Source organism: Puccinia triticina, chromosome 8A, assembly GCF_026914185.1.
Source record: "Puccinia triticina chromosome 8A, complete sequence".
Lineage (NCBI taxonomy): Eukaryota > Fungi > Basidiomycota > Pucciniomycetes > Pucciniales > Pucciniaceae > Puccinia > Puccinia triticina.
In genome coordinates this window covers 6,189,709-6,204,141 of record NC_070565.1, presented here as the reverse complement: position 1 = coordinate 6,204,141, position 14,433 = coordinate 6,189,709, and the positions used below count along the sequence as shown (strand labels likewise).

General features: G+C 49.0%; 4 protein-coding genes across 4 annotated transcripts; 2 read left to right on the top strand and 2 right to left on the bottom strand.

Moving 5' to 3' along the window:
* Positions 1-6,210: 6,210 nt before the first annotated feature.
* On the top strand, positions 6,211-6,518 carry PtA15_8A671 (uncharacterized protein; the record flags this gene model as incomplete). The annotated part of the gene is made up of 2 exons (XM_053172125.1): positions 6,211-6,333; positions 6,396-6,518. The coding sequence occupies 2 exons, from the start codon at positions 6,211-6,213 to the stop codon at positions 6,516-6,518; spliced, it is 246 nt and encodes an 81-aa protein (XP_053023320.1).
* A 677-nt stretch (positions 6,519-7,195) lies between these two features.
* Positions 7,196-8,302, bottom strand: PtA15_8A670 (uncharacterized protein; the record flags this gene model as incomplete). The annotated part of the gene is made up of 3 exons (XM_053172124.1): positions 7,196-7,279; positions 7,360-8,142; positions 8,204-8,302. 3 exons carry the CDS (start codon positions 8,300-8,302, stop codon positions 7,196-7,198), a joined length of 966 nt encoding a protein of 321 aa, XP_053023319.1.
* A 1,412-nt stretch (positions 8,303-9,714) lies between these two features.
* Positions 9,715-10,498, bottom strand: PtA15_8A669 (uncharacterized protein; the record flags this gene model as incomplete). Its single annotated transcript, XM_053172122.1, has 4 exons — positions 9,715-9,855; positions 9,936-10,149; positions 10,216-10,313; positions 10,430-10,498. 4 exons carry the CDS (start codon positions 10,496-10,498, stop codon positions 9,715-9,717), a joined length of 522 nt encoding a protein of 173 aa, XP_053023318.1.
* A 429-nt stretch (positions 10,499-10,927) lies between these two features.
* Positions 10,928-11,541, top strand: PtA15_8A668 (uncharacterized protein; the record flags this gene model as incomplete). Its single annotated transcript, XM_053172121.1, has 4 exons — positions 10,928-10,945; positions 11,019-11,130; positions 11,206-11,384; positions 11,461-11,541. 4 exons carry the CDS (start codon positions 10,928-10,930, stop codon positions 11,539-11,541), a joined length of 390 nt encoding a protein of 129 aa, XP_053023317.1.
* Between the last annotated feature and the right edge of the window lie 2,892 nt (positions 11,542-14,433).

Sequence of the window (14,433 nt, the reverse complement as noted above, 5' to 3'; positions counted from 1 at the left end):
TGGGGACGAAAAACATTAGCGAACGGCTTAAATTCAGATGGTAAATGAAACGGGTTTTCAGAAATAGAAACAATACATGTAGAGAAGTCGACTTTACCTTCAAGCCCCTCCCCAAGATCCGAAGACTTGAGTCAACCCTAATGTGAAGCGATGACCATGCTCCATGCTCCCTGAAGCGCTCCAAGTCTGACGATCCAACCACGGCAACCCAAAAATTGCATCAACCGATCTGAGTTGAGTGATACCAAAAGTGCTGTTGAACTGGACCGGTTGATTATCGATCAACGAGAGGGTGATCTTGCCTGCCCAATCGTGAGTAACCGTTCCTCCCACTCCTGGCTGTCCGTCGAACCCAACACACTTAATGGCTGTCTTGCGTCAATGAGAAGAGAGTCGATTTTCGCGTATGAACCGATCGCTAATGAAGTTCGCCATAGAACCCATGTCCACTAGAACCAACGCTATCACCGAATTCGAACCCGTTGTTTGAAACAATACCGGAATCAGGATCCTACCCGCTTTTGAACAATCCAAACGAACTTGAACCGTGGCCACCGGGACCAAATCTTCTTCCTCTTGAGGCTCATTGTATCCGACCTGGTTTCCCGAATTCGTCGCCGACCTTGAGACTTCTGCTTGATCTCCTCCCATCGGGTTATCCACCACACTGCTCCAATCCCAACTGAGATGTTGAGGGATCTGTGGGGGTGGAGGAGGTCCGTCCGGATAAAGAGGTAACCTACAAACACTGCTCTCCCCCGGAGGTCGCAACCCAAAGGAGATCTCCGCCACTTGCTCAGGTACCGCGTTCTGATATTGTTCCACAAACTTTTTCCTGGCCGCTCCCAAAACCCCCATGTTGGGACAATTGTACACGTTGATGTGATCCGGTGGACTTGTCCGTTGCAAACATCAAAAACATACCCGTTGCGCCATACAAACCGTACAAAATAGCGCCTCAAATTTTTGCTCCGGCGTCCTAGCAGCTCTGTATGTTGAGGTGGCGTCGATGTCCATGGCGTCGGGAGCTCGAACCTAAGTGTTGGGATGTTGATAGAAATGAGTAGGGGGATGGTGAACCGGGAACAACGAAGATTGTCCGTGCTTTCCTTTCTTCTTTTGCTTTCGTCTCGCCAGATTTTTGATTTGTTGTGCCGCACTGAGGGCCATGCTCATCTTCGTGGCCAAGTTGGGAGTGGTTAGCCAAGCGTCCGACATCGCCTTGTCCACAATGTCATCGTTTAACCCATCCACGTATTTCTCTATCATTGCTTCCTCCGTGTTAACCACTAAATGACACAATGACTGATAATGAGCGTTGTACTCAGCTACCGTCCGATTTCCTTGAACACAGGCTTCGGGATTCCTTTTTGCCGTCTCGCCCGCGCACCAACCCCTTCTCAAAAGCTCAAACCGTCAGCAGCATAGGATGTAAGAAGGGGAGTCGATTCAAATCCGCATATTGATTGAAAACCTTCTGGGCTCTGGCATTGGTCAGAATGAGAAACTTGTACCAATCTTCTGCCGGACTAGCTTCTTGGTTTGTATTTGAGGGTTTGTAACCGAAGTGTTGAGATATCCAAACAATCATCCGGGCTTGTGACGAAAAGAACGCTTCTCGGGGGTAGAGGTAATCCCTAATCATCTGGAGGAAACGAGACAACTGTCAAGGATCACCGGAAAACCACAACTCAGCAATCTTCGGCGGCTCCAAGTATACCAAATTTTGGCCCTGTCCTCCTCCCATATCTACCGGATGTTCATGTGATGGAAAAGGCATTGGTCAACCTTGTTGAGGATTTCCGCCCGCCGATTGATAAGTCTCTCCCGGTCGTAACTGCGGCATTGGGTCTACCGGGTTAGGAACAAAAACGAACCAAGCAAAATTTGGGGCATCCGCAGGTGGAGCCAGAGGAACTTCTTCAAAATGAACCGGGGGGGGAGGGGGATGTTGTTGCAAGTTGGTGTCCTTCATGATAGCGATCAACTGCTCCAAACCAGAAGCCATCCTCCCAACCTGCTGGTCCAAACCATCCAGACGTTTCTTGTGAGTCCTTGCCGTTTGTTGATCCTCGCTTGCCTGAACGTTTTGCATGCCTGATGTCGACTGGGATCGTTGTTCGTCTGTGAAGTTTTGATCCATTTGATTCTGATTCAGAGAAAAGGGAGTACGAGAAACAACAGAGTTAATGATGTTATGAACTTGGGAATGAAGACAATCGGTATCTGAAGATATCTGCTGGGCTTGTTGTCGAATCTGAGAATGTAGAAGTCGGGAGCGAGAAAGGTATTGATTGTTCGGCCTATATCAAGCCGTTCGAGAATTAGGAGAAGCGATCCGCGTGGGAGAAAAACTGGAAGAAGTTTGTGGGAGATGAGGGGGGAGTTGTCGACCTAAATCTCTCGCCTCCGAGGCCGCCGAGAAATTTGAATTACTGATACTCTGCCGGAGTGGAGATGGGACCGCTGGTCGATGTTGTCTTAACAGAGAAGCGGAGGGTGAGAACCACTGTTGCAAATTGCTGGATGAGACAGGTGAAGTATGGAGGCGCTGGACCGACAAAAACAGCCAATTTTGTGTTTTTTTTGTGAAATGCCGGTAAATCCACAACAAAATGGACAGATGAACCGACAAAGCGGTCATTGTTATGCTTTCAGAGCAACAATCTAGCCATCTTGGTGTCGGTCTGATGGCGCCTCTAGCCCGACAAAACAGCCACCATGGCTCTGAGCCGTCATTCCTAGCCAAACATGGTGCCTGAGCTGACATTCCTAGACAAAAATGGCTCTGAACCAGAAATTCTTGTCAGTCATGTTTCATGTTTTGAATCTAGCCATCTTTCCTTGCTTCTGCTTCCAGCATCCGCCAAACATGTGGGATCAGTATCTGTCTGTATCAGTGTATGTATTCATATAATGCATGTGTAGCAGTACTCAAACAGGTGTCAGTGTCAGGATTTGTTATAAATCCTGTAATAGTAAAGTGAGCAGCCTGGTTCCTATATATACCTCTTCTGTTTTAACCCGCTCCAACTCCCCCCTCATTCTCGGCAACTTCTTTATCACTCAACAGGGGGTTGGTTAGGTGCCCTGAAGAGTTGGTCAAGCTGTTTACATGCTGCCTTTTGACATTGCGCTCTTTATATCATGCTGCTCTCTGACTTGATTGGGGGTCGGTTAGGTGCCCAGGAGAGTCAGAACAGCATTTCAGAGCATATGATTTGAGGAATTGAGACCAGTCCAATGGCTTCAACTTCTCCGAGTCAACTGGACTCTGCAAGGGAGACCTGTCCCCACCAACAAAGCTCACTGAGAAGCATGCTGCTGCATGTACATACCTTACCAGCCAGTGGCAAGATTTCATTGTTGCCCACTGGCTCGCCAAGGCTCCTGGAAAGTGGTTTATAAAGTAACTTGGCTTCTCAAGGGCTACCAATGAGCTGGTTCAAAATCCTGGACGCACTGGGGACTGGGTGGTCGGTCTCTTTTGCTTGAGCCGTGGGTAACACATCCTTCTGCTCACAGTTTTGGCGCCGTGCCGCGGCGCCTGGGGAGTCCCAAAAGCCGGTTGAGGCTTCCCAAGACTCTGTGTGGGTTGGAGGGAGGTTTGATCCCCGGTCCGCTGAGAACCCAAGGGCCTTGCTTTGGCTAGAGCTTGCCCAAGAGGGATCTCTTGGCTAAGCAACGTTGGTAAGGGAGGAGGGGTTAGGAAAGCGGGTCCTCCGGGAGCAGGCGCAACCCAAAAGGAAGCAATGACTAAGGCGCTAGTGGAAAGTTTAACGGTTCTGTCCTGGGGGCAAAAGGGCATGCAGGGACCGAGGGGACTATGTACACACCTCCCTGTACTTCCGCTGGCATGTGACTACGCTGGAATCTACAGCGCCCCTTGTCACAGAAGTGCTTATAGGATCCTACAGTTGTACAGGGACTAAGCTAGGCAGTCATGGGCTACTTTGCTCACCGGTGACTTTGTTCCCGTTTTGCTCCCAGTAACAAATATTCTTTCTTGTTTTTTAAAAATAAAAATAAAAAAAGTGAAACTAAAAAGCTGTCCAACATGTCGGTCCAGCGCCTCCATAGTGAAGAGGGTTCTGAATACTCCGAATCCCCTTTGAAAAACAAGTCTGGAGAGTATGACGGAATGATGGATGATGTGACTGAGGGTTGTTCATAAGAACTTTAACTGTATACGAAAACTAACTATGACTATAACTTTCTTTACTTTTAGCGAACTGTATACTGAATATTTATACTCTACTACTATTGAGTGTTGTTTGTATGAGAGATTTATAATGTAAAGAACACAGCCTTTTTTCACTTCAAAACTCTAAGATTTTTTTTTACGTGTAACATACAATTTTTATTTGTGACAATGATTTTGAAATGATAAGATAAATAACAAAATAAATCTCTTAAGAAAAGGGAATTTACAAACAAACTCATTGAATATATATAAGAAATAACATTTTTAGAAATTGAGAGAACATCTTAGAATGTAGAATTTTATCTCGTATGATCGGTCCTTTGTTGTCATCTAAAGAGCGCATCTTTTGATCCGTGCGCGTTGCGTAGAACTTTCATAGATAGTCGATTATTTTGTCTTTTTGATTTTAAACTTTTGTTTTCTAGTTTCCGACCCGAGTTTGACAATTTACCTTTTCTGCTGGTGGGCAGGACGGGCTATCGGCAAGCACGGCTCGAAGGAGGTAACAGCAAGGACCATCTCTCGGTACCTATTTGGCATCAAAGCCTGGCATATCTACCACGACAGGCGATACCCATACGAGTCATCCGCGAATGTCGTCGTAATCCTCCGATCCTCCGCATGGCTCGATGCCGCCTCTCCTGCCCGGCCCCCCAAGTCGGCGATACAACTCCACCACCTGCTCTACTTGGCCAGTCACCTGCGAGGTGGCTCCCCTTTCTATACCGCGTTATTCGACCTCGCGGTGGTAGCATTCTGGGGGATGGCGAGACTCGCCGAACTAACTTCCACCGCCGGAGTTAGTCACGCCCCCAACGAAGTCTCACTCCTCGCGCGAGACGTCCGGTTCCACACGTCCCCGGGCTCCGACGCCCCAGACCGCGCGACCCTCATTCTACGGACCGCGAAGACTGCCAAGCCAGGAGAGCACCAGCTCATCCACCTGAAGCGCATCGGAGGGCCGCTTTGCCCGCTAAGAGCAGTTTCGAGACGGTTGGCGGATGCCCCAGACCCCGGCGACACACTCTTCAGCTACTCCGACGGACAGAACCGCCATAAGTTGACTAGATCTGCCGCGGTGCAAGCCTTCCAAGCCCTCTTGCAGGCTGGCGGTTTCCACGGTCTCTCGGGCCACTCCTTTCGGGTGGGGGGAGCGTCTCTGCGACACGCCCTCGGTGTCCCCATCCCCCAGATCTGCCGGCTGGGGAGGTGGACATCTGGCTGTTATGAGCTCTATATCCGACACTACTCGGTAGCAGAAAGGTCCTCAGCCTTATCTATCTTAAGGAATTCTCTCCTCTAGTAGTCCTTTTTTGTGTGTGGTCGAACATTCTCATTTTTCCTGTACTTGGCGCGTAGACAATTCCCTTTGAAAGTCACCTTCTTAGAGTAACGGGCCTACCTAATGTCTCAGGCTCTCAGAAGCCGAGTTTTTGGGGCTTACATTAGGCCCTCCTCAAGAAGCCTCCGGCCAGGGGCGCAAGCTGTCTCGCGGAGGAATGGCCACTCGCCGCCTGACGCGCTACGCGTGCGCAGGCGCGCTGGGCAAGGCGCTATGGGTAACCCACGCCTTCGCTCAGCCTTGAGGGGCCGCCTCGCGCAGTCGACCCACACATCGGGTGGCCTGGAGCAACTCGCAGCAATGCGACGCTCGGGTCACCCTAGGAGGACAAGCTCGGGGAACCCCCTGAAAGCTTGGTACTCCGAAACATGTACAGCTACGGGCGCCGCCCTCATGGATCAGAGGGCACAAGTCAACCCTTGTCTTTTCTCTCTCGAGACTCATCCAGACGTCCCGACATGGAAACCTGGTCTCAAATGAGCATCACACCCCAGCCGTGTAGAGTGAGCGTAAGATTTGGCGGAGCCTTGTAGGATATAGATTGCCACTCCTTGTCCTTGCACTACGTCTCCTCATCAGCAAACTCAGGGAAACCCCAGCCCCGCCAACTCCAATATCAGCCAACACAAACAAAACCCGTCAACCCCCCAGTCACGCTTCCATCATGCGTTTCACCGTCGCCACTTCCTTGTGTCTCGCTCTTCTGAACACCGCCTCTGCCCAGCTCTTCGGTGGCCCGCTTTCGGTCCTACCAACACACTTGTTCAGCCCACAAAACGACGGCGGAGTCAGCTGCGCCAACCAGGGGAACGCGCTCATCAACGCGCTGGCTCTCTGGCTAGCGTTCAGTGTGGCGGCAACGGCGGCTATGCTCCCGTCCAAATGAGCTGTGGCAACCAGGGCGACAACGCCGGCTTCTCCCTGGCTAACATCAATGCCCTCACCTCCATTCATGACTGCTTCCGCTACTAAGACCTTTCCTTCAAACTCTCCGCACAGCACTGATTCGAAGAGGTGTGTTGACTTGCTTCGATGTCCAAAAGTTTCCAAACACCCGCTGACTTTCTCGAGTATTCCCCGGTCTAGTCCCGCTCATTGGACTTCGATCAATCCATCCAGACGACACTGTTTTATCTGTTGTTTCTAATGAACTCCCACACACTCGTTCTCTACATTCGTCTTGCACATCCTTTCTTCAAGGACAGTATATTATTTCCGCACTAATCTCTTCACGAGCAATCGTCCTTCGTCTTGTCAGACCTTACCAATGTTCGAATATCAATTTCAATCGCTTTATTCTGTTGTGATACCGGATATCTGCACCCTCTCCAGTCCCAATCTGTTAAGCTTTCTGTGAGAGAAACAGTTGAGTGCGTGAGTTTGCTTGAGTGATAAAACAACACTCTGCTTTTTGATGCGAGTGCAAGCGTGTTACTTGACGAAAAAGCGTCAATTAACTTCAGTTCCAAATCGCCCCACACATTTGTTTTTGTGGTTTATTTGCCAACAAAGCAGTTTGATGCGAGTCGTGTTTTTATGTTGAGATGATATTTCAAGAGAATTACAATTTTGAAAGTAAGAGGCATAGTATATCCAAACCCGAAAGCCACATAGTTTAACCAGACAGAAATCCAAGAAATAAATAAAATCTAAGCAATCAGAGTCAATACTCCGGCTAAAAATCCGACTAATCCAGGTGTCAATACTGAGCCTGAGAGTTCAGAAGCCGAAGACTGTAGGTGCAAATTTCGGGTAGAAACAAAACAATCAGCACCCGAGTGATGAAAGGAGGGGGAAGACATGTCCAACGAACCCTATCACCAGGTTGCTTGTCATCTCCTTTCTTCCCATCAGGAGGAGGTCGAGGACCGTCGGGCTTCTTAGGGTCAGGCTTTTTGTGCGCTGGGTCATCCTTTGGCGGAGGTGATGGGTTGGCTCCATTCGGTGGAGGTGGATCGACTGGGCCAGCGCCCTTTCCGGGACCAGCGTCTTTTCCGGGTGGACCAGCGTCCTTTCCGGGTGGACCAGCGTTCTTCCCAGGCGGACCGGCGTCCTTTCCGGGTGGACCAGCGTTCTTCCCAGGCGGACCGGCATCCTTACCAGGTGGGCCAGCCTGCTTCCCGGGTGGACCGGCTTCTTTTCCAGGTGGACCGGCGTCCTTTCCGGGAGTCATTGGGCCTGGTGGCGGAGGAGCTCCGGGGGGTGTCACCGGTCCTGGTGGCGGAGGAGCTCCGGGGGGTGTCACCGGTCCTGGTGGCGGAGGAGCTCCGGGGGGTGTCATCGGTCCTGCGGTAGGAGGAGCTCCGGGGGCTGGTGCCGGTGCTGGGGGAGGGGGAGCTTCGGGACCTCCTACCGGCCCTGGTGCCGCGGGGTCAACAGGAGGCGATGGCCCGGCGTCATCTCCCGGACCGTCAGGCTTGGGGCCTGGAGGACTCGGCGGACCCGGAGTCTTAGCATCTTTGCCCGGTGGGCCAGCCTTCTTTCCTCCACCCGGTCGTTTAGATTTGTTGGGGGGAGTAGGAGGCTTCTCGCCATCGACTGGAGCTGGGGTTTGTCCATCTTCGCCTGGCGTGGTGGCAGCCAAAGAGAGGGAATTCTGCAAACAAATCTATCAGTAATTTGCACAATTGACAGGTCCGGGTGAGGGAATTTCTTACCTCTTCGGAGGTCGCATCGGGTGCACCTTGAGGCCGAGAAATTGAGCCTCCAATGACAGAGAGAAGGCATGCAAGCTTGAGAAAGTTGGATGAACGCATGATGATGAATTGATCCCAAAAAATGCAAAGAATATCTGGAGTAATTAAATAAAGGCTTCGATGATTACCCCAACTTCTGCTATGTATGGGAGGATTGTTCTGATGGATGAGATTTTGGCTCCCAACACCTTGTCCATTTATAGCCGAAATCGAAGCCGGCCCACTTTCCTGTTTGTGCACCGAACAATAAAGCGCCCAGATGATGTCCATTGTAACAGTTTTGACTGAGGATAGTGTTGCTGTTAGCAACGCTAACGCAATAGTCCAGATTCTCACCGTGTCTCATCTGATCTCCTCCAACTTTGGGACCCAAACAAGGCTTCATTTCTTCGGTCGTGTCGATTGGAGCTGTCAATTACCATATGATCAATTGTCCATGGGATGATTTTTCTAGCGAAGAGAGATATATAAAACTAAATATGTTTCCTCTATGAACTCACCCCATGCATTTGCCGGTCGTAGCTTCAACGTCCTCTGCATTCTTGTGCTGGGATGATTCCATGGGACAGGAACGCAAACGTTTCTCGTGGATGTGCCAAGATACGAGATACCGATCGGCTCATTTGCGTGGTTCCCATCGACTCTTGATTGAGTCAGAACTTAGGAACCCAGCATCATTGACTCAAGCAGCTCCTTCGTTCAATGCAAGATTTCCCGTCAACCCAGCAGGCAAGTGCCGTAAGCTCACTGTTGGCCAGTCCACGATATAACTCAATTTATACCGGCCATCTGGACGCTCAACACAAATCTTGTTGTCGAATATGCGGGCGATATGAGACTCTACGTGGCCTGAGTGGGACTGCAAGTGCCGTGCCATGTCTGACCAGCATAGCTTGACAACAGCATTATCGATTCCGAGCGGTCTTTGGGGGTTCTGAAAAATATTATGGCCCCTAGGCGTTGCCTTGAATGCTACACTTTTCTGGCTAGGGACGATATTGTGCCACAAACAATGAAAAACACTTGATTTCCAAATGAAGTTGCCTCCCCATGAAAACCTGCCAGGGCACCGACACTAACCTAACTAAGTCCCTCTCTTTGTTCTAAGCGCCACCCAAAGCATAAATGCACCCGTCAACCAAAATTGGGTTGGGCGAAATCCTGCCTGACCATACCTGCGATGGAGGGTGTATTGCAGCGGCTACAAAACCTTTCCACCATGCTATAGGTTGTCCCTCAGGGCGCTTGCTCCAGCGGGAAGACCCCGCACAATTGTTCGGGTGTGGTTAGACATAGACTTGACATTGAGTAAGGGACAACATATTTGGAAATGAGTACGGTGTTGTGCTTGGTAATTGAAACGAAGCCTTCAGAGCATGTACGGGGTTGGGCAACCACGGGCGACTTGATCCCACGACAGGATCAATGTTAGACGAGACTTTTGGTTTATTTATGAAATTGCAGGATCATGTTTAGTCTCGTTGAGCACCAGCCATTCCGACTACAGGCTTTCCCCTCCGGTCACCACCTGGTCGACGATCGGTGAAGATCTGGGCTGAGGTAGCGGCCACGTTAACCGGAATCTTGTCAAAGCCGAGGACCCGGAGCATGTCCTGAAAATTGGGGAGAGGGAAGAGTTAGAATGCGTGTGCATGGTGTATGAGGGTGTCGCTGGGAATGTTAAAATACTAACCTTGGTCTCGGGGTCTACCTCCAAGGCAGTGCCGGTAGTGTCGAGGGCAGAGACCTCCGGAACGTAGTTGTCCTTACGTTCTCGCTCCTCCTCTTGCAGCTTGAAGGAGATACCACGGACAGGACCTCGTTGAATACGTTTCATCAAGTGGGTGGTGAAACCAGCGATCTTGTTGCGCAGACGCTTTGATGGAATGATGGCAACCTCGTCACATCTGACAAATCGACGCGATCGACAATGTTAGGCATTGCATCTCCCATAGGAGGAGGATGTCACTTACACTCGCTTGTTAACGTGGAAGTCGGTCACAAGACGGGGGTAGTATTTCTCGATGATAACTCGAGAGGCCCTTTTGACGGTCTTGGTGCGCACTCGACCCTAGAAGCAAGCAAACGGACAGCTGATGTTCAATACAGTGTGCAAAGAGATGCCCAGTCGGTGGGGGGGACGACAGCCGGTGGCGGCGGATGCTAGCTGATGGGGTGGCACTTGACGATCGAAAAAACATCCAGCGAGAAGGCAATCGGGAAAGGAGATGCATGCAGAGATTCGATCCTCACCATTTTCTAGATGTTCCTTACCGAGTTCGACGGGGTGCTGGGCGGATGTTCCGTTGCTTGAGGGATGGGAGCTGTCCACCTGGTGGGGGCAAAGTCGCAAGCACTGGTGCAGCGCAGCGTGACCCCCTGCGGCCCACCCGGTCTGGTGGCAGCCGAAACCTAGCTCCCTTGTGCGCAGTCTACCATATTGCGCAGCGTTCGTATCGCTCCCCGATTCCGCCGTGAGCTCGGCTCGGCTCCAGCCCACCGACCCGCCAACCCAGACAGACACATCCGACACGACCCGGCCCTAGGACGAGGCAAAGGTGCATGCTCTTCTCATTGCACACGCCCTTTGCTCCAGCAATGCCTCCGCTAATCATAAATTCCCCCTCTCTTTGCAAGACCGACGACGACTAGTTGTAGCTCAAGCTCACTCGATTTCAAGTCAAGATGCGTGTGTCGGTTCTCGTAAGTCTCCCGCAATTCTTTCTCCCTGTTCTTTCGAGCGCGGCCTGCCTAACCATCCGCCTCTCTGAACTAGAATGACTGTTTAAACAACATCCTCAACGCCGAAAGGCGAGGAAAACGCCAGGTCCTCATCCGACCCAGCTCGAAAGTCATCATCCGTTTCTTGACTGTCATGCAGAAACACGGTAAGTTGCTCTCCAAATTTTGCAGTGAAAGTGTATTTTGCTCGCTTGCTGATCAACTGAATCTCTCACACTCAGGATACATTGACGAATTTGAGTACATCGACGACCACCGTTCCGGCAAGATCGTCGTCCAACTCAATGGCCGTATCAACAAGTGTGGTGTCGTTTCCCCCCGATTCAACGTCCCTCTCGACCAAATTGAAAACTGGGTTGACCGGCTCATGCCCGCCCGTTCGTTCGGCATCATCATACTGGTATGCCTTCATCCCCGTCCCTCTTATCTCATCGGCACTGATCATTTATTTGTCCCCTCAATATGTGCCGCTCCAGACAACTTCGGCCGGTATCATGGACCACGAGGAGGCCCGACGGAAGCACGTGGCTGGAAAGATCCTTGGATATGTCTTTTAAACTACCAATGTTCACCTGAATTTCCACCTGCTTGTATGCTTGTCGCCATCGGTAATCCTCAGAGCACCAAGTCAATGCAGTTTCATCCCGCCGCCGCACGATTCATAATTGTCAGTCTACAGTGGCCAACAGTCCCATCACCAATCAGGTTGCATGATGATAATACAGCTTCAGTATAGATGTCACCAGGGTCTCCAATTCACATAGCAGCGGTGTGCCGACAAGGGCGCTAGACACCTGAAGTGGCAGTCACGTGAAATTGAGAAAGTATTCCGTACATAAAGTATTCCGTACATGAATGATTGAGCGCGGTGGCGCGCAGCAGAGGTGGCTTGAGCGTGCCGTGAGAGAAGAAGCATCCAAATCGAGCCTGTACAGCCTCTCGAGTGCGGGACTGGTGACTGAAACGTGCATGCTCGCGTGTCACGGTTGGGCTTCTGAGGTCCTTTTTTGTTAAAAATTGTATAAAATATACACAACCACCCAGTGGATAGTTATGTTGGGCAGGGTGTGCCCAAGATGGAGGCCTGCATCTCCATCAAGAAGGATTTTGAATTTTACAAAAATTGTATGTGTAGGATTTTTTACAAGCCAATTTTAGTCCAACATGACTTTTTTTTTCTATAAACAAAACCATTCCTTATGTAATCAATAGAGGACAAGATGGCCATCCCTGGGTAGTAAACAGAAAAACTGTGGAGGAATTTTGTGGAGGATGGATCCTGATTGAGAAGCCAAGAATCAACTTCAGTTCAATCTTGAAGAGTCAGATTTTTGGATTTTTGTGATCTTGCAAAAATTCCTGCTGGTCCAATTTTCAATATTTTATTTTGGAAAGTGGATGAGAAGGTCTGCACCATCCTCCTCTATCTCTGAACCAACTTTCTACCTCCGGTGAGATGGATGTACAGGAGGTGCAGCGGTGCAAAAGTTGGCTTCACCAAAACTGGCCAACCATGATGCAGTTGTAAGTCAGTTTTAGACTCAAGTCCCTCCTTTGGAGGGGTTTTGCTCTGCAACCAGGGCTGCCTGCCCCCCCCCCCCCCCCCCCCCCCCTGCAGAAGAGGGACTTCCACAAGTTTGCATCCAAATGGTTACCAAGACCATTTCAAATGCTTCTGGAAATATTTTTCAAACTAAATTTCCAAAATATCTTTAACACCACCTCAGGTGGTTCCAGAAATATTTCAAAAATTTCTGAAAATGGGTACTGTGACTTGTTCTTCAGAATGTCCGGACTGAATTGAAGAAAGTATTTTCAAAATCAATCAAACTGGTTTTCAAAGTTATTTAATGCACCTGTGGTGTATTCAAGCCTGCTGTGCACCAAGTCAATAATATGATTCCCAAGAAATAAAGCTGTGTTTGGCAGTGTGTTTCTAGGGGGTTTCACAATTGAATTTACAAAACTGTAGGACACATTTTAAGGTGTTTATGAACATTTTTTTAAAAAAAGAATGATAAATTGGGCTGATTGATTAGTATGACTTGCTGCTGTGTATTTTACAAAAATATATATAATTTTGTTCACAAATGCCTTAAATTAGGACCCTGGCAAGCTTGTACTAGACAGCCTTACATAAATTGTTTCAAAAGGGTTTTTTTGCAAAAATGATACTTGCAAAAACCTGTAAAACTGTTGTGACATGTGTACAGTACTCAACTGCAACAACTGTCACAGTAATCGAGTAGCTCAATTTTTCTTAAAGAAGTCAGTAGCCGGCAAAAGGACAAGTACCAAACCAGTAGTTCGTTAAGAATGAGTTCAGTAGTCTTAATTGACAAGTCATTGTAGTCCGCCGGCAAGCCATTCCCCACCAAAGCTTTTCTTCCACCTCTATCAACAGTGGGTAGTTACCGTATGGTTATTGGTAATGTACCAATATTGTAATGGGTTTTCTCTTGTTACCGTTACCCTTAACCACAACAAAAGTGAATTACAATATTGCACACCCAGGATGTTTGATATTTGACATCCGTTACAATATCTGCCCGCACAGAGCGGTAGATAGCGGACTACATATGATCCAGAGGGGGCCATTTGCCCCTCTTTATCTTGTTAACCAGTGGTTAACATGTTACGCTACTAGTAACACACCAAAAAAATCAGGCCCGTTACAACACGGGCCCGGGGCTACAACTGGTTGTTACTAGTAGCACTAATGCCTGAGCGCAGTAACGGCAAGCGTTACGCTACACAGATAACGGTGGTTATTGTAGCGTATTGTAACTACCCACTGCTGCCTCTATGATCTCCGACCAAACAAGTTATCTTCCTTTTTCTCAAACCTTTTCAGCATATCACCCAAACAAGCAATGTAATAGCCGCTTAAGAGTCTGAGCAAAGTTCTGAGTTTTTTTTTTCTTTGACTCTGGATTGTGCAGCCGGCATCCTGCAGATGGCTAGTTTGGAGTAATTAACCATAACTACACAAACAGAGTTGGATTTTCAAAACTCAGAACCTAGCAACACAACTGAAAAGTCAGTAGGAGCTTGTTTGTCCCTTCAAGACACACTCTCAACAATTGAAATATTTTCCCTTTTCCCTCCCTCAGTTCTCTTTCCATAAAATCAACCTCCAACCTCTTATTCTTAGGGACTTGGAAAAACAACTCTTATATTTTGGGAAAACAACTCCCATACATTGCCGTGACTGGCGATGGAAGTCGTTTTCCCAAATGTCTTTTTTTTTGGAGTCGTCAAAGACAATTTATTTATATTTTTTTACGGACTTACTTTGCGCACTGCAGAAAAATCTTTGCGCACTGTGCAGTGCGTGAATTTCCAAACACTTTGCGCACTGCAGGTCCCATAAGTCGCCGTGACTGGCAATGGAAGTTGTTTTTCCAAAGATTTTTCCGCAGTGCGTGAAGTAAGTCCGTTTTTTTATT